The 21,451-nt window shown below is 31.0% G+C and overlaps 1 protein-coding gene across 2 annotated transcripts in view; it reads right to left on the reverse strand.

Moving 5' to 3' along the window:
- Positions 1–13,221, reverse strand: part of LOC132927946 (calpain-1 catalytic subunit-like) — a 90,015-nt gene extending 76,794 nt beyond the window's left edge. Inside the window, exons 1-3 of one of the 2 annotated variants that reach the window (XM_060992602.1) lie at positions 12,838–13,221; positions 10,540–10,614; positions 5,182–5,351 (exon numbers count right to left, since the gene is read on the reverse strand). In XM_060992602.1, coding sequence (XP_060848585.1) covers positions 5,182–5,338 — 157 coding nt within the window. In that variant the 5' untranslated portion in view covers positions 5,339–5,351; positions 10,540–10,614; positions 12,838–13,221. The remainder of the gene's footprint in view (positions 1–5,181; positions 5,352–10,539; positions 10,615–12,837) is intronic. The other variant, XM_060992532.1, reaches the window with a different exon arrangement.
- Positions 13,222–21,451: the final 8,230 nt, after the last annotated feature.

The raw sequence follows: 21,451 nt of genomic DNA on the forward strand, positions 1-21,451 counted from the left end.
CTCTCGTCTACGACGACGAAGTCGGATATAAATGAAAAAAAATGATTTGCGTTCGATTGAAAATGATAAAACCGGTCTAGTAGCGCAAGAACTTTTAACTATAGATTAAAAACAATCACATTATACTCGTACTATGTCTTGTGCAGATCGGAGTGACTTTGGGAGCATCTAAAATTAATCAAAATACGAAAATGACACAATCACGCACCAGTGGCACAATATAATTATTTAAAAGGTATCCGAGCGAGTGTTCACATAACTTCGTCGTACTGCGTGTACACATACAAAAAAACCATGATAATTTTCACTGTCATCGTCGTAAACCACGACCGTATATCGTAGTGTCGTCCGTCGGTTATCTATTATATAATAATATGTGTGATGCCTTATAATGTCTAATTTATATTATTTTATTGAAGTCTCGCTGCACGCAGAGCTCCGAGATAACACTGCGGATGACGGCCGGTAATAATAATCCAGTTTTGGTCGACGTCGGGACCGGATTCCCGGGTTATTGTCGATTAACGGACACGGCGGTCGTAATTAAAATCACCGCAAAATTAGACGGCTAAACGTATGCGTGCGCGAGCTCGGCGGTGCACACGCATTACATATCATTACATATTATTATGCATACGGTCGCGAGATATATATTAATAATAATAATAATATGATGATGATGATGTTTGAACAAGTGCGTTGCTCTCGATAATAACATCGTTGTTATCGTTGTTGTCAGTCGTGCGATTTATATAACTCGGGCGAAAAAAAATAAATAAATGGAAATTTAAGAAGGAGCGGATAGAAAAAAAAAATAATAGCTTCGGATGCGGCGTCATTCGCCACCGCGCCGGCTGATTATATATATAATAATATATATAACACGCGGCGGCGTGTAAAAGCCGTCGCCGCCGCTAATGAAGAGCGGATTCTTCTGCGGCCGTCGAGCTTTGGTCAGCGCGCGCGCCGATTCTCGGTAAACAAATGAGAAAAAAAAAAGCGGACGTCGAGCGCAGAAAGAAAGAGAGACGGAGAGACGTGGAATGAAAATGTATAGAAAATAAATACCGCAGCAGCATCAGCACTGCCCAGCACATTCTGAGGTAAACGGGGCTAATTAATTGAACGCACGTTTTCATCAATGCGGTCTCACACACGTACACGTATATGTATATTGTGCGTATGGAGAAATATACTTACTCGTCGTCGTCGTCGTAGTCGTCGTAGTTGTCTAATAGGTAATTGAACCGAAAGCGGCGCGTTTACCGTTTGATCGCGCAGCCACCACGTCGACGACGACGCGCCGCGAGCCGTCTCCAAGTAAACGCGTATGAACATTTTTTGGGTCTTGCCGAAACGGCCTCTAATTACTGTGGACAGCCGACTCTCGGAGGACTTCTCCGGCAACACGAATTTCGATAACTTGAAATTCTGGATATCTCGAATCAAGAAAATCCCCTTTTAAATCGCCATAACATTTAATGTTTGAAATATTATATAATCTCGTTAATTCGTAAATTGATTGCACGAGTTTTCGATAACTCGAATTTTCTTGTCCAAAAATTATACTGAAAATATTAAGTTTATCACCGCGGTTATTTGTCGCTATAATAACTTGATTATTAACTGATTCGTAACTCGTAAGATCCTATACCGTTAACAATAATTAGAGTTCAGTTTTAATTCTTTTCCGCCTGTTCGTTAGGTATGCCGTAAAACGCGTTATTATGGATTAACAAAGAGAATTGACAACATTATCACTCGCAGAAAATGTAAAGTTGACTTAAATTATTAAAAAGGGCGAAAAGAAACCAAAATTAAAACGATAAAACCACAAAGAATAATTCAAAATTTCAGCGAGTACGTTTATTTTCTATTTTTAGAGAATATAATTTATACAAATGCATTGCATAATATAACACATTACCTAACTATAAAAAAAAAACAATTCATTATAAATAATAATTATACATATATTAATTTTTTTTTATAATTTTTGTTTTTTAATCATCTCAATATTTTTAGCAAGTCCACCCTCCCCCCACCCCGTGAACTCTGTGTTACCCAGAGTGGAATGTATTTAAAATATTTGCATTTATATTAATTTCAACGCCTACACGTCTGTACGATAATTCGTACGTCCGCGTGTGTACACGTTATACGTATAACATAATATGAGTAGTATATTATTGTTTGAGTGACGTAGGTACTACAGTCATTATACTAATATACAATTTTATTAAAGTCCAGATTTGTATGAAAACAAAATTATAAAGCATGCAAATCGTATTTTCACATTGACAATTTCTGCAGTGATTGTTGCGGAGCATAATAATTATATTATGATTTACTTAAAAGTATTTGCATAGTGGTTTTAACTATTTATTTTTGTATATATACCTATATATGTAGCGTGCGCTACTTTTTATGTCATAATGCACAAATATGCAATTAACACGTTTTTATAATTTAATAATATATTATGCAAAACGAAGTAAAAACAAATGTTATTATTAGAATTTACATTCGACACGTTATGAAACGTACAGAATTTTTAATCAGAACTGTTCCAATTCCAAGTAAATTACATAAAATATACATTATGCGCATACCCAAACGATTTCAGGCTCTGGTTTTTTGCATTATAAAATATGCACGCCGAAACGCATACTATTATAACGTCCGCAATAATTCGCTTAATGAACTCAACCACAGTCACTGACGGCCAGTGTCCTTATAGGTAATAGTCGTGTACAAAACATAATATCATACACCGTATATTGTATTATTATTTATATTGTACAAATATCCCATATAACGTTGTGTACTCGCGCCCGAATTCGTAAATCGTAGTTATGTGGTACCTCGCCCGACTCTGCACCCATTTGAATACGTGGGTCACGCGGCCGTATAATTAATAGTATCGACATGGTGTGTGTGCGGGTGGTCGTCTTCTACTCGACATAATTTTAATTTAATATCACAACACACGTATAATCGCAGCATAATAATAACATTACAGCCTGCCCGGGTCGGTATCGGTCGTTGTTGCGGCAATAGCGCGTCGTGTAATACTCGTACGGCGGCGATGCGAACCGATTACGATTTTCGAATGGAAACCGATTTCGATTAAGATACGAAAACGACGACGCCGCCGCCGCCGTATTATCTCCGCGGTAGCCGCAGCAGCGCGCGTGTACATCATAAAAGGTTTGGTGCCCACAACAGCGCGGATCGACTGGGAATAGTATAATATTTAAACACTGGCGATGCATCGTCATGTTCGCGTACTCTACCACCTCTGATGGTCCCGCGGTCGAAAAGCAATATTAAAGCGACCCGCCAGCTCACCGCGGTGTGATATGTATATATAGTGTAAATTATAGGTGTGGAGATATATTTTATTGCCGTGCAATTCAAAGTGTATACGAACTGCAATAGGTATTTTAGTATTTTACTGCGCTATAATATTGTATAATGTATTATTATATACACAATATAATACGGTCGGAGTATTTTTTTTTTTTTTTTTTATCACCAAACTGTGGTGGTTTTCTGAACATTTGTGCAATGACTTAAAATTATGTAATAATAAAAAAAAAAAAATGTTCAGTTGACGTTTTTTACCTATATAATTGCACGCGGTCCAGGTCAGCCCCCACGATGCTATTTACACAATCGGTCACCGCTCAACTATCATCATGGTTCCATTTCATAATTTTACATCACGTGACTGCAATATTATGCTACTGCAGATGTGCAGTGGAAATGCGGGAAACGATGGTCATAATAATATTATGATTACTTTCTGATTACGATTTTGAAGTCACGCATCATATTGTTCTCTAAAATGCAGATGTAATATTCTGCAAAATCCAATTTCTACTGATGCTGCACGCTGCACCACGAATTAGATTTAATTTTAAAGAGTTCACCGTTATCTGAAGAATTGCGGCGGTGTAGACTGTAGACGACTATTTGCATACCGGACGTGGTTCGACAACGATTCATCAGACCATACGTCGTCGTCGTCGTCGTCGTCGCCGTATAGTATTATAATATACGTAGTAATTATAAGGTCGTCCTCGGGACATCCATTCATGAATAGTAAAAAAATAAATAATAATGAAAAATTCAAACCACGACGAGTCCGAGGGAGTCGTGACATTGCGGAGGAGTAGCCTCGCAGAGCTGGAAGATGGCGCGGATTAATAGAAAACACACGATCGTAACACGAAATAATCGCTGACGGGCAGATACACTACACATAATATAATATATTTATGCGCGAATCGAGTGTGTGTAGTTGCTGGATGACGCGGCGGTCGAACCGCGGGAACGGTATATACCCGGAGGATTTAGGCACGCCGTATCATAATAATAATATAATAATAAATGTGGAGAAGCGCCCGCGCAATCGTGATAAATACATCGGCTTAATGTTGTGTCGTATACATAAAACAAGCGCTGGCCCACAATTTCGTTTTATACGACTTTGGAGGCCGCCCGTGGACCAGCGCAAAATTCTCTCTGTATAGTTCTTTCTTTCTCTCTTTCTCTCTGTCTCTGTCTCTGTCTCTATCTCTCTCTCTCTCCGTAAATCATAAATCGCCGTAACCGGTCATTATTATTATCATTACACACTATTACTATATAATATACGATAAATATTATAATATACCTATAATGTAAAATACGCATACTATTGTATTTTTAGGTGAGATCAACCGTGAGCGCGCGCGTGCACAAAGGGGTCACCGAGATGTAACGCACCGGCACCGCGTTCACCAACATACGCGCGTATCGTGTTCTGCACTTACGTTTGTAATCACTATAGGTATATATAGTATACGCACTGTATTAAAAACATCGTAACTATATTATAGCCTTATAGGTACAATGTGGTCGGCAAGACGATGGTTTTGTCCGATGTAACTATACTAAAGCGGGTAAGACTTCCTACACATCAGAAAACCATGTTTAGAATGCCCGGAAATGCAAATGATCTTTACTTCCACTCAGGAACTAAATTGTATTAGAACCTTAAAGGTAAATGTGACTAAACCTGAACGTCCTAACAATTTTTCCTGTAATGTGATGTTGTACATTAAATAACAAACTATCGTATATGAATATGATTATATGCAAATTACAGTGTACAATGCGTTCTTTGACACTCACCTTTGATGTGTCCGTTTAAGCCGTTTTTGTTGCCGTTGGCATAGAGGTGGCGGGCAGAGTAGGGATGTCGGTTGTTTGACGGCTGCGACGACGAGTGGTTGTGGCACATAAGCCGTACGCAACTGTCCCAACACCCGCCATGCTCGTCTACACTCATCTCATTTTCATTCCTGAAAAAACACAACACGTCATCAGTTATCTACACATTCGTATTACGCTTATGAAAAAGTACATGAACTACAAGAATATTATGCGAATAGTTCGGAAGTCTGTTTTTGTACGTATACATATATGTGGTGTAGAACTAAGGGAATGCGTAGGGCCCATATCAAAGATGGATTTTAATTAGATCCAATTTTCTGTAGAGTATATTAAATAAGTACCACTTAGGTAACCTACCTAGTATATGTCCACTGCTAAGAATAATAAATATGATAATTTGAAGGTTTCAAAGGAATAGAAGAAATCGTACGTTTTTCGAAGGTAACAGTATCGAAATAGATGGCTGTGGCTGCTGTATACCTATAGTTTAGTCTTTAATGTAAGATTCAATAATGGAAGTGAGACAATGCTAAAACTGCATTTATAGGAAAACAAAGGAAGAGTAAAAAATTAGATAAATTGGCAGAAAATATCAACTCGTAAAAGATTAATAAAGCGGTCTTACCGTATAACAAAAGCGACGATAAGTTGAAAAAATTAGTAACGCATTACTGCAAATTAATAATAATAAAAAAAAAGAGTAATTGGAAATCGACTATGGGACATTTTTTTCTTATAGCACTGCGGCGGTATAACTCTACGAAACCGTTACTAAAACCTTCAAATTTGATTTGACATTGGTGCCCGGTGGATTGTTAAAAAAACAACGGTGTACACTACAGAATTGAAAACAGTTTTATTTTATTAAGAGTGTCTACTGCAGTAATGAGCTATACGCTGTATGAGCTAGTTTGACAAACCTGAGCAGCTATAAGACCATAACCTTAGATAGAACCTAACCCTAGATAGAATCAATCGATAACGGTTGTATTAGTTTATATTCAATTAGAAGATTCCGTTATAACATTGTACCTACCTATTGATGAAGATATAGCAATTTGTTTAAGTATAAGCAGTATTCCGACATTAAACATATTAAGTACAGTTTTGAATGCAATGTGTGTGTATACCGTATACGGTGACATAGTATCGTAACGAAAATCGTTGTAAAAATGCAATGTGACCAAAATAATTTAATATTAAAAACTACAAAATTAGTAGATATTGTAAACCGATGGGAAAATGTTATACTAATTATTATCGAATGATATTAAAAGTATTTGATATTTATGTATTGATAAATATAATATGTAAGGAATAAAATGAATAAATTACACTAGAACGAATAACGGGAGTATGTATAACATAATATGAAAACCAATTAAGAAAACATATCGTCAGTGGTTTAAAAAAATATATTATAATATTTTATGTATGGACCACTTTTACGTAACAAGCAGATCACAATATATTATACTTATACACACACACACACACACACACACACGCGCCAACATCTTAAACGCTCACTGTTCAATGCCCAATGTTTTAGCAACACATCATAAACAAATCATCAGTGGTTATAGTGTTATAAATGTTATAATTTATAGCTATGTAGATTGCCAGCGAATTATGCAGCTGTAGATAATAAATCCGATACAAAAATAAAAACATTTAACAAATAAAGTGTAGGTATTTTATACGCAGCGCAATGTATTATAGTGGAACGCTTAAACATATAACAAAAAAAAAATAAAAAAATAAAAATAATTAATAACAACATTGACATTTGGACGGCATGAAAGTGTGCGACAAAAATGTATATTCGACTATGATGACTTTATAAAAAAAAATATTTAATATAAGGGCACGTTTAATTAATCAGATTAAGAATTTAAATATTGGGATTTATTGTCGTATTTGCGTGTTATTCCTTTTGACTTATAAAATTTATCACCGAAAAAGGTAAGTATAAATTCATTTTCACAACACATGTGTAATACATTTTACTTTTTTGTTTTTCATATTATAACCCATCGAAAACACGTAAATAATTATGTTTTTCCATCAAAGAATTTATTAATAATTAATAAAGTAAAAATGTCAATAAAGTATTAATGTTAGTAAAATCAGTGTCAAAAGTGTTAAAAAATTGTTATTTTTAGAATTTTTCTAATTCCGAGAAGACCTATAGAAATGAATAAATACATAATCAATGCTATAATATAATATAAAATGCATATAATAATATATAGTAGTATATTTACTACGTATAAATAAACATAATGTTCAAGCAATAACACACGCAGATATATTTTTGTTTAGATACCTATATGTACCTATATTATATGTATATATATATATAATTTATAGAGGCACCCATACGGTATGTTATTATTTGTGTGCCCGCTGAAACACATGAACCTGTTGATAATTTACGATCCATTATAAACGCAATACATTAGCGGGTACCAGCAGCGCTGCCTGCAACGTGTAAAAATATGCAAAGTGAAATGTATTCCATATTTAGTCTAGTATAGTAGTATAACAACGTGAAACAAATTTGTACTTGACGCTGCAGCAGCAAAAGGTCAACCGATATATGGACTAATTGCAAATGAACAAACTCCTCTCCCCCCGAATTGAATGAATCAAATTAATTGCTATACAATATAAAGAAAGGAGGTGTTCATAATTTATCTCTCGATCGCGTTCAGACTATTCATTAACGATGCCCACCGATGACTAATGATTGAAAAATAGAACCTATTGTGATATTTTCATCTATGTGGCAAAAAAACATATTACGTGTGTTATAGTCGTTTCTTTGGTTAAGAAAAATGTGTTTATCGAGTTTGACTTTGAAATTCATCACTGTTTCTAATCTTTAATGATAATAACCAATAAGTATCTAATACAAAAAACTAAAATGAATTCAAGGCTTGACAAAAAAAAAAAAAAAAAAAAAAAAAACTGTTTGATTATTATATTTATATTATTATTGAAATGTCACATATTATTCTCATATATATAATATATATATCTTATGTATTGACACGATATATACATCACATACCATTTTTTTTAAAGACAACTATATTATAGTTTATTATCTAAACAGTACATGGGCATGGTTTATATTTTTAAAACTATATCTCGAAGGCTTGTCATAGTTTCGTCATAATATTGTATTACAAATCGAGGATATAAAAATTAATGTTTTTAATGTGGGTAACGAAAACATTTTTTTTTTAATTTTAATATACAGGGCAGACTAAAATTTCAAGGTATCTTTAACAAAATAATTGTAGTACAATTGCAATTAGTAAAATAATGTAGCGAGACCAACAATATAATAAAACTACAAAAAGTACAAATACAAAATACAGATTCAAAAAACGCGGATTAGGCACGTTTTTTTAGCTCATATACGCGTACTTTATAAAAACGAAATACTTAACGAATGTATATTTTAAAATACATTAAATGGTACGATTCTTCTCGTGGCCTCTACAATACAAATTTTAATCTTTTTACTTCATTGTCTAGAGTATTACCTATGTCTTACATTAAATTATGCATGGCGTATAGTGTTTTGAAGTCTGTAAGGTCATATATGACTCGAAAAAAAAACAAAACATCACAATTAATGTACAATATATAAGTTATAATATAGTGGGACGTAATAAGCTACTTGTTCAAAGATTTTTATCGTATATCTTGTATACAAATAATAATAAAAACCACCCACGAATATGAAAACTTCAAAATCATTCCTGTGACATGATGTCATTACGTCCAACTCCGAGTCATAGTCTTGCTATATTATGTCTACCTATATAAATAAGAAAATACGTAAAATCATTAAGCAGATGAGACATAATGCTTATTTATGCAGAAATACCACCGAAAATAACGACAATCGACGTTCAAAACTCTAAAACCGCAAAACGCGTTCAGTTTTATTTTTATTATTATTATTCACAGGTAGTGACTTATATTAGTTTATTTATTTAGTTTTAACGATAAAAATATATAATTCAAATCTTATGAGTTGAATTTCAAATATCTAAATCAAGACTATTTTAAAGTATAAATTTTGGAAAGTAGGTTAATATAATATATTATTAGATATATGCCGGACAGTTAAGTGACGATAAAATTGTAAACATAATGAACACGTGCAGATAAAATTATATTTATGGATCACACAATATAAAACGGTGAAATGTCGAAAAGACGAATGAGTGAAGACGAGTGAGCTGGCATTATCATTATTTTTATTATTATTAGATAATCGTAAAAATACTAGATACATAAAAGTTTAAATAGCTTTCTGAATTTCAGACGATCTTTATTGTTGGTATAATCGACATGTTATAAAACATTGTCGTCCACGATTTGTATACAGTAGTGATGATGACAAAATAGATGTACTTATATCGAAACTCAAAACAAAAAAATAAATAGAAGAACTCGATAAGTCAAAATCAAACAGGAAACTACTCTACAAATATAATGTCATATTATACATTTTTGTCGGGCATAATTGCCATTGCTGGTTGATGCTATGGGTTTTGTGTGTATAGTATTAGCTGATATTCGAAAGCGTTTACGGTTGGAAGGGTACGCAGCGAAACGTGTGTGCGAAGGGTAAAACAAAAAAAAACCCAAAAACCGTACAAACAACGCGATGTTATTGTTATTGCAGTGAGAAGGGGCGACGACTGGAAAACATTTTTTTTTCCTTAAAAAAAAGCGGTGGCACGCACGACTGCAATACCGGAAGTGACGGAGCGAACCCTGTACGCGAGACGTACAGCGGCCACAGCAGCTGACTGGTGGCACCAACAACACTAGCTACCTATATTTTGTATAATAATTTATTATTATTTATTACTGTCGTCGTAACATCAGTCTGGTTAGGAGAAGCGCGTGCCGGCAGGTGTCTGGTGTATAGTATTATTAAACAACTTGTATAGGTTACTGCACTATAATATAATAATATCACATAAATTATGTGCTCGCATTGCGCAGTCTCTCAAATTTCGTTTTTAACTACCCTTAAAAAACAAAACTAAGTCAACCATTTTATATTTAAAAAAATAATAATAACTTTCACTATTATTTTTTTTCGTGTGTACTTGATGAAAATATAAATTCATCAAATTGTCCATGTTTTTCTTTATGTGAATACTTTGGTTAACGAAAAATACAATTTAGGTGTTTTTAAAATACAGTGATCGTCTTAAATCATAACATTATATTTACCTACAAGTCGTCCTTATATTTAATAATATATATCATATACTATACTATAATCACTATAACAGCTCGCGCCCGCCATCCATCGTTTTTAAGCCGTTTTCGAATCGATGGCCAAATATCTCTCTGTTTTATAAAAAAAAAATTGAAATGATATGTATAAGTTTCGTAAAATAATTTTATTATCATGGCAATCAATAATGGACTTATTTTTTTAAACTGTAAGTTGGATAAAAAGAGGCTTTAGGTATTAAATGAAAAAATGACTTTTTACCAAAAAAAAAAAAAAAATAAATAAAATAATCAAAAAATAGAATCAACGAAAACTAGAGAAAACAATTAAAACAACCCTGAATATTTATAGATATCGTCGATATGACAGTACATTTTCAATATTGTAATGCTTTATCTTTTAAAAATGAAAAGGGGAGATCTATCATCTGAACATCTGAACATCTGCTATCGCCACGGAAAAGTTAAGCTCTCAGAACATGATACGTATCCACGAGAATCAAAAGACTTATCACTATACGGTACAGATATAGTGAATTAAATTAAGAAATATTTTAGACAATTTTATAATGAGATATGAACTTTCAGCTTGCAAAAAAAAACAAGTCTGAAGGAGGTTGGTGATCGAATTGAGTAGAGTCCCCTAAAGATTATTACAAAATATGCTATACTACTATTATAGTACGTCCAACTACCCCGACTGCAATATATGATATACATATAAAATGTATGTATGTGAGCTATCTACTTACTGGTGCGAGCCATTTGGTCGAAGGTTTAGTGATCTATAAAATGTGATCGAATTATTTTTTAGCCGAAAAAGATATGGTCGAATATTTAATTATTATGGTCCAACGGGTTTTTCGGTCGAAGTAAAATTGACAAACATACCTTATTACAAATTATAATAGTTGAAGAAGTATACAAGATAAAACAAATATACGCTTAAAAGAAGTGCAACAAAGGCTTAACATAGATGATCTATAGGTTATGGTTTCTTGAAATATTTGAGAAGAATAGCTCAACATTTAAAACATAAATTGTTCTTTAAACATTAAATTTAACATTGATTTTTATATTTGTTTATTAACTTTTATATATTTTTCGATCAAAAATGTGTTCGACCAATGATATTAATTCAATTATTAGATTTTCTGCCACTAGATTTTCGATCAGATCACCCCACCCGTACCTACACATAAGACGAAGCACAGTATATTATGATGTAATGTGAGTAAGCTCTGTATTCGGGATGTGTCGCAAAGAGCCGAAACACTGTTAGATGTGTAAATTTCCACGGAAAACCATAAATAATCTTCGGGGTACTGTGCATTTCGTGTAATGTATCGTTTTGCTCGCACCGCATCATAATAACACGGTCATCTCTGGTCACCTAAACATGCTGAGGGGGCCTCGCACAAAGAAATGAGGGAATGATATTATAACGTCGATACGATAATGTTACACGGTGAAATAATAAATAAAACGAATAGGTAAATAAATAGTTATATGGACTGGACCAGTTTTTATTATTTTGTCCCGCGGGCGCGCGTTGTACGAGAGTCCGTGCCGTCCCCGCCACGGAACTCACTTGCACACGCCCGCGGGGTATTTCGATGTCCGAATTTATAACAGACGTTTTGCATCATCGGGTGCGCACAGGCACGTCTCAAACAGGGGCGGTGGAGGATGAAAAAGATGCGATAGCTAACTGTAGACCACCTATATAGAAACAATGAATAATACTTCAACGAAACACTTTTAGTGTCGAAAAGCGATAATCATGAATGTTTGTAAAATATTGTTAGTGTTGTCGGAGGCTACTAATAAGTATAACACATTTGTATAAAATATAAATCATTCTATAAACGAGAAGCGCGTGTCTTCGAAATATTATTCTATATTTTAATAAAGGAATGCCTTCAGTCCCCGTATAGCACACCCCTTGTATCCGTTCTCTGTCGAATACGAACCATATAATAGTATCACAATACATATTATATTAGTTGTTGTACTATTCGACTGTCTTTATTTTCGATGTCGAAGAAGTATATGCACCACAATAAAGAGAATTGTTGTGATTAATATTATTATGATGCGAAAACAGTAAACACGCGTATTGCAATTATGTTGATCACGAAATCATCAAAGGCTCGACGGATTAAAATCTGTAGCTCGCCCAGCTATGATTTTTAAATTAATTATTATACAATAATACGCGTACAGTCGTGTACCCTCGTGAAATACGATAGGTAATAATATTAGTTACTACGTAGTTCAGTCCAGTTGTATTATAGGTTGTGATATAATAAATAATAATATATGTACAGCACTCACTCTTTGCCCGTGTTTTCTGCCAGCGGTGCCGACGGATTAACGGATGAAGAGCGACGTCCGACAATATTATTATTGTTATTAAACACCGCGCACTCGGATCCTCGCAATCTTTGTAAATCGGACGTCCGTAATACGCAAACACACAGACTTTCGGACACGACCGGAAACGGCAATATTTTTATTTCACTAAACTAGACGATCGATTATTTTGAGCACACGTATGCAGACAAAAATCGTTACTGTAACTAATTAATATCGATTTCGTATTGTCCGGATCGTTTTGTTCTTCTATACCGACTACGGCGAACGAAACGACGGCACACGTTACGTTAGCAGTCGCGAGGCGCACCGACTGGTCGGCAATTTAAGAGTCACACGTGACTGCTGGTGAACCGCCACCGCCGCTGTTGTAGTGCCCCGCCGTCGCATCAGTAGTGCAGTACAAGTATGATCTATTATTACTATATAATATTATTACGTGCTCGACGCGTTGCAGTTCCGTTCTGCGACGGACACGGCGCCATCTGACGACAACCGATTAACAATACAAAATAAAAATAAAATATTATTAATGATACATCGCTGTTGTATTATATTGCACCGATTTTGTCCCGTCTATTTTAAATTTTTCATTTGCATTCCATCATAATATATAGAATGTGTACCTATACTTTACAAACTTTCTCAACCATCTGGTTGGGCTGTAAATAGGTACACACAAATCGGCAAATTTTTGAAGAACCATTTTATACAATTTTCTGCCTATAATGCAGAAATTGTGTGTTGATTTGATATGATTGGTCTGAAACACTAAACAGACTGAAAGTGGCTTAACGAACAATATAGTAAAATTCCGCTACGCAAAATTAAAATGTTGCCCTCTATAGGTCAATGATTAAACACTTGTTTACAAAATTTTAAGAGTAGAAGAATTTTGAAGGAACATCATATCTTGTTTTATTTTTTTATAAAAATAAACGATATATTGTAGGCAGTGCAACGAAAAAGTTAAATTGTGATTTTATTACGTAATAATACGTGGCTGTAACATTTTATTTGGATTTTTTTTCTGTATAAAATACTTGCAATTATCTCGAGGATTTTATCGTTTATAAATTTGAAAATAAATATTTAAACTCTGATATTGACCTAAATCCAGTGGTTTAAATTTCACTCGCTGGGATTTCGTTATATTATATTGCTAGTTTGCCAGACATAAGTAGTAAAGTTATAAACGGACGTCCCGACTATTGTAGGACCACTAACACCTATTTAATTATCCAATTAAACCGTAGCCGCCAAAAACCTAAGTGCGTGCAATGAACAACTCCACAAAGGGTTTAAAAAAATATGTTCGTCAGACTGCTGCAGGTGGTCGTAACCTCGAATTGAACGACCGAAATCAAGCAGATGGGCGCTGCGTGCCGATCTATACGTATACAGGTAAGTGTCGGTGCAAGTTCCTACTAACGAATTACATTCGTGTTTACGTGTAGGTATAAATCGTATAATGCATAATATTACGTAGAACAATATTGATGTAACAACTATGTCGTCGATGAATGGATAGATAATACATTATTATTACTATTTATTACATGATCGCAATTGTTGAAAGACAAACAAAAAACAATTTCCTTGTGAACTATTTTTTTTTAATTAGACTTACATGGTAGGCGTCTATTTCCATAATCAACTGTAAAAATTTTTTAAAGTTTTGATTATACATTTGATGATCGTTAAATGGGTGATTTTGAAATCAAATGAACGAATCAAAGTTTCCATTTTCAGTTTAAACCAGTTTTCAGCGTATTTGATATCAACATTGTTACATAATATAGTATTAAAATTAGGTCTAAACACTCTAACACCTAGAAAATACCATAAAAACACTTATTACTCAACTCCAAATCAAATAAAAATTCAAAACTATTTCAACTGACGACTTATAAACTAATATTAAATTTTCGTATTTACATAATAATAGTATTAGATATTTTTTCGGTTAGGTTTTTATAGCCTTTGTTTATACTTAAATACATATTCAAGGAAATACTATTATGTAATGTTATTTAAGTTAGGTATTACCTATACTTATCCCATTAAATAAACTACTTATTTTCTGAATTACTCATCAACACTTTGAATGTAATTTATTATATCAACTTAAATTATAGTATTTCACTATTTCATAGTCAATAGTTTATGTAATAAAATATGCATTGATTACAATATACAATGAAAACTTACATGATACGTAATACCTATGCATTTTTCTAGATAGAATAACATATTAAACGTTGTACATTTATCAATTAAAAAATACCAAAAATCTATAGTCACAGTAGTTTTTTTATAAGCGTTTTAGGTTGCTTAATAATGTGTCTTAGTCATATATAATGCAAAGGACAGTTGAATAATTAATTAAATAAAAATAATAAACCATTTACAATGCACTATGAATATGATACATTTAAGAACTTGGATATTCGTATAACATATTCTTCTATAAATGTATGATATAACTTAATATACACTTAAATTTTTATTTATTAAAATACATTGAAAAAGATTTTATTGTGAAGTATTAAACTAAAAATGCATGCAGAAAAAATATATTGTTTTTAAATTTTATTCTATGATATCATAAAATTATATAAAAAAAATACTTTCAAAAAATATTTAACTTCAAATTAATGAGTGTAAACATTTAAATAGAATAGATACACTTGTATATTGCTTTATAAAATTTAAGAACATTTATTAAACACATACCTATTATTACATGACAAAAGTGTTAGTAATTGCTATTTCTATAATCGATTTATTGATAGGTAGTGTTGTGAATCTGGCGGCGGTATTTGGTAATACAAATTTATCTTTCTCTGTCAGAGATTAGAAGGTCAACATTTATTGATATTATGCTTGATTTATTTCTTAGAATGTTCTCTAATGTTTGAAGATTAGTAGGTAAATATAAATTGGTGGTTTTACGCCTGAATTGACATGTTTCTATTTATTTTACGTACTTACTAAAAACGATTTCACCTACAAAATGTTAACAAAAAAAAATTCTCACTTTTAACGTGATGGTTGTAACCTTAATCACGTAAACTTCTATTTGTGAATTTTTAAAATAAAAACGTAGTTTCTTGTAATTAAACAAAATGTTTTTATAATAATTATATGATGTTAAAATTAACTGTCACACGATTTTTTAATACCTAATACTTAGTGAAACTAATCAATCACCAATTTATGCCAAATAAATATGAATTAAAAATGCTAATTTTGAGTTTTTATAACAGTGTATCATTAATGATGTTAATAATATTTATAACTTTATTTGGTACTCGGTATCTAATGGCTAATACCTATAGACTTATAGGTACCTATATATTATACATTAAAGAAGTAGGTCAGGTTTTACTGGTTTTAGTACACAATATGTTTGATAATATTTTCCTATTTATGGAATATTATTGTATACACAATGTGTATCAATATTGTTAAATACTTATCGGTTACAAACACTATAATGCATTAATAATTATCCTTTATAATGTAGTGACTATATAATATTATGAAAACGTTCAAGTCAAATTAAATGATACAAATTGAAGTATACAACGTGCAAAAATTATAACCATAACAGTATAGACATTAGAAATATTGTTAATTTATTGAGTGCAAAAACATCTAATATTTTTTTTAGTCTCCAATTTTTGAAAATTAAATGAGAAAAACGTCATGGATTTTCATATGAAGTTAAGTATACTGAAATGAGTTGAAACTACTCTTATTTAATCTGATTAAAAATACATACCTACATAATATACGGAATGTTTAATACATTTGGAAGCGGACAACTAATCGTACTAATTGATAAACGAGAATCTGATATAATTAATAGAGTTATGAAATATTTTACATTATAAACGTACAAAAGTGAGCAGTGATATCTGTTATTGCTTCATGTAGGTATTAAAATATTCATACAGTAATAATTAAAAGTTTTCTAACTTATTGAACACCCGGTATTGACATCTCATAATACGAGACGGTGTGTGGTCTCGTAATAGTAAAAAAAAAAAAATAATAATACTCTAATTAATAATGGCTGCCAAGTTTATGGTTGAAAATTATTAATTGTAAAAAACAAAATGTAGTCACCAATGGACATCGTACCACGATCAGTTGATTAAAATCGATTAATTTTATATAAAATGGTATTACCCAATACCCAAATGTTTATAATCATATTTAATCAAATGCATATCGATAAAATTGTAAAAAAAAATACGATATTCTAACTTAACTGCCGTGATACACTATCATCGCTTATCATAATTGAATTTATAGGGTTAAGTTTAGGACAGAACTTATTTAATCGAAACGCACATTTATACGAACGACACCTTATTGCGATTTGCGAGTATATAAGTAGTTTAGAGATTTATACATACATCTATATATACGGTTTAGTAAGTTATTCTTGTAGTGATAAATAAATAATATTCGATTCTTATCGGAGAAGTACGTATTTTGTTTTTTTTTTTAAATATAATAATTACAACTGTACACATTTAAATATAAAATTCACTTTATCTATCTAAGAATTAAAATGTTTTGAATATTAATTTGTCGTCTTATTAGTCTTTTTAAAGACCATTTTATTTGCAGTGTTTTTTTTCGGTGTTTAAAATATTTAAGAGACCCACAGTTTTATTAGAGTTTTAATGTAACATGTATCAGGACTAAAACCGGTGCACCAGCCGGCAGTCAAAATGGAGTATTTATTAACGCAATTATAATATTATCTAAATATTGTTTTTATTTTTATTTTTATTATTATTAATGTTTTGCAATTTAGACATATTTTCATATTAACTACTATAGATTATCTAAATATAGACAGAGACATAATATATGTTTACATATCTAATGTTTTGTCTACCTATATACGCCACTGTGGGACGACGCGACACAAGTTCATCATTACCATTCACTGGTCGTCTGACCTAATGCCCGGTCACACATCCGACACATATATAGATACTAATACCTACCTATACTACCTATTAAGAATATCTGCGACAATTTGTATCAATATACCGGAGTACACGGCTCGTCTAGCACATTGTATATGTATAAATATATTATATATAGGGTAGTAATACCGCGGACACCGGAAGACCGGACGCGAATGCCTATCGCCAGATTCGGCATCAACCGGTATCGAACTCGGTTTTGCCAAACCTGGTATACCGTTACATGCGTTACGATTGCGCGTGATGTCCCACAGTCGAGTACATTATTATACTGTACTTTATTATTATTATTATTTGTACGGCCATATCTAAGAGGTGTGTATACACGATATAGCGTACGTAATATATTATACCGGATACCAGGTATGTTGCTCTTTACTGCGAATTCATCCAGACAGTTTTTTTTTCTTTTAACATCGGTCTAGCGAACTTGGCGCCACTACTGGACTCTCGCGAAAAGTTTTAGTGCCAGATTTTTCATGGGAGACTTATTGCAATATCTATACGTTTTAAAAAAAAAAAAATATTCAATCACCGAAAAAACTATTCTTTTAAGTTAAAGTACTACAGCACATTGTGTTATACCATATTTTCCAAAGAAATTTTAGGATCTCGTAATTAATAGATATTGTACGATTACTATAAAAATACTATGGAAATATTTATATAATACTTTTGAAAACAATATTTTCTTTGCTATTCAATTTGTTTTAAATTAATTATTTAATTCGAAAGAATGGCAAACTGTTGTACAGAAGTAAAATTAATATCTAAATAATGAATAACCACTCATAATATAATTCTCAACGTTTCACATCCCATTGAGTACCACTAATAACATGAGTAATGCATCTATAAAACACTTTGTCATTTTATGTCTCATGCTAATATAAGAATAGCCAGTGATTTTTATTTGTTTTTAATTTGTATTTAAAATACCTATTGTATTTATGTTTATCTTTTAACGTGTTTTTGTCATGACTCAATCAGTAATCACATACCATAATTTGTAATTAAGGGCTTAGTTTGCATATTTTATAATGCATTAATAAATAAATAATATATTATTATTTATTAGCAATGTATAAAAGTTTAATTACGTTCAATCAAAATTAGAAATCAAATAAAAATAGTCCTGTTAAATTAATACATCATTTAATAAACATCTACGATTATATTCTAAATTAATTAAAGTATAAGTTGGATATTTTATTTTAAAATAATAATAATACAGTAAAATTGTATAAAATTGTATATGATACATACAAAATTGCATACATTGCTTTTATAAATGAAAAATAATCAACTCCTTATATATCACGTTCGATATAATATTATATACTATAACGTCTATAATATTGTATTTTTAAATAATTCAATTATTATTACTATGTATAAAATAATTTAATAAATCATAAAAAAATTTGAAATCATACAATACATATTGTATGGCTATTCAGATGGGGTAAATTTATGAAACTTATAAAAAAAATATTTTAAAAGAAAAATTATGAACTATATTAAATTTAATTATAGGTAATGTTTTAACAATTTACAAATTAGCCAAATAAAATATAATATAACATCAAATATCAATACAAAATTCAGTTTACTTTTAAAAAAAGTGGTTCAATTTAAATTCATTGTTAAATAATTGTTTATAAAATGATGATAAATGAACAACTTTTAAGGAAACTTATATACAATTTTCATGCATCTTGAGCTAAAAAAATGTTAACAATATTTAAAATAAATAAGATGCGCCTAAAATAAACAGGTATATAATTATAATATTCAAATATTTTATTGTTTTTTAAACATGTATCTTATTTTAAGATACTTTTAAATTGAAAGTCGGCTTTCTAAAAACCCTAGTCATTTTGTCAAAGAATTCACGCATGTTATATTATTAATTAAAATCAAGTATTCAAAAGTATGGGTAATTAATCACCACTTATTGGTCAATAAGACACGTCACACATTTTTGAATTTGTGGCGTTTTAGCTAATCATTGATCTATCGATTATTGATCCAAAATTTATGATATAACTAAAAATGTATTTAAAAATTGATTGTTCATATAAGTTACATGAATTAAATTAAAATTATAGTTTTTGATATTTAGGCAATTATTATAATTATTTTCAGGATGAAAAATTATTTTATACTCATACTACGCTCTAGTGATAAATGAAGAGATTTTACATAGCCTATACAGTTTAACCAGTACACAGCTGTTTAATGTTCAGTATTTTCATGATATATAAATAATAATTATGATTCTATTTTTAAGACTTGCTCCAACCATAATATTATGAAAATGGCTATAGGTAGTCATAGGCGTTGTATACCTACTTACAGTTTACAGAATGAATTTGTAATACACGTCTAGAACACTAGAGTGCTCTATGGGTTTAATTTTATTGATCGAAAAAGAATATGTACACAATTATTTTAACAAATATATCATTTTCGATTATGTATTTTCTTGCTAATGCTTGTGTTTGAGATAGAGAGTTACAGATTTCTAATAATGTTGATTATAAATCATACAAATAATGAACAAATACAATTTAATTATATTACTTGGTACAGGATCAAATAGGTGTATTATGCAACACCAAGATATCAAATATTATTATTAAAAAAATATATTCTCTTTAATATTTTAGTTTTTTTTCTATATAAGTTCGATACAATTTTTGAGTATATGTAACTAATTAGTGCTGATAATAAGAATATTCAATACATTGGATATATATGTATATATGTATTTTGTTAAATGCCGAGTGTAACTAAAATATGTTCTCTTATACATATGTCTTAAGCTACTCAAACTGATAATATTATTAGCTAAATTTTATTGATCCAAGAAGTAGATTAGGCACCTCTTACTTAATAATAATATATGAAATTAGTTGTTTCCGGTGTTACCTAATTAAATATTTGTATACATGGAAGTCTAGTACCTTTGTTTATTGGTGAACTTGTTGTAGCTTTCATTGTTGAATCTCATGAACGTAGAATTTTATAAATATTGTCTCAAGTAAATATACAACTTAATATACTGATTTTTTTGTTGTCATTAATAATTATTAATTACTATGTACATTATTTAATAAATCAACTATAAAGTTAATTTAATTTAAAATGTATGATTAATTAAGTATTAAAATAAAAAATAAAATACGAAATAATTTTATCATTAGATTATTAATTTTATTCTTCAAATTTCAAACAAGTTACAAGTCATATTGTGTTTATGAATTCTGTTTGTTGAGTATTAGAAAATAAAAATCGAAAAAGATTCGATAGATCCATTGTTAGTTTATTTACACACTCCTATGACATATCTATATTTATAATATTATTAGTGTTTTAATTTTCTTTCATTCTCGTGATAAAAAATACTTCCATAAGTACTACCATGGCAGATGAAAATAAGTTTTTCCAATCTAATAATATAAGTCTTTCATTTCAAATTTAACGTCAAAATAACTAATACATTAATATCTTGCGGGCACAGAGATGACTTTATGCTATAAAACTTCTTACACATTTTA

This window comes from Rhopalosiphum padi, chromosome 1, assembly GCF_020882245.1.
Source record: "Rhopalosiphum padi isolate XX-2018 chromosome 1, ASM2088224v1, whole genome shotgun sequence".
Classification (NCBI taxonomy): domain Eukaryota; kingdom Metazoa; phylum Arthropoda; class Insecta; order Hemiptera; family Aphididae; genus Rhopalosiphum; species Rhopalosiphum padi.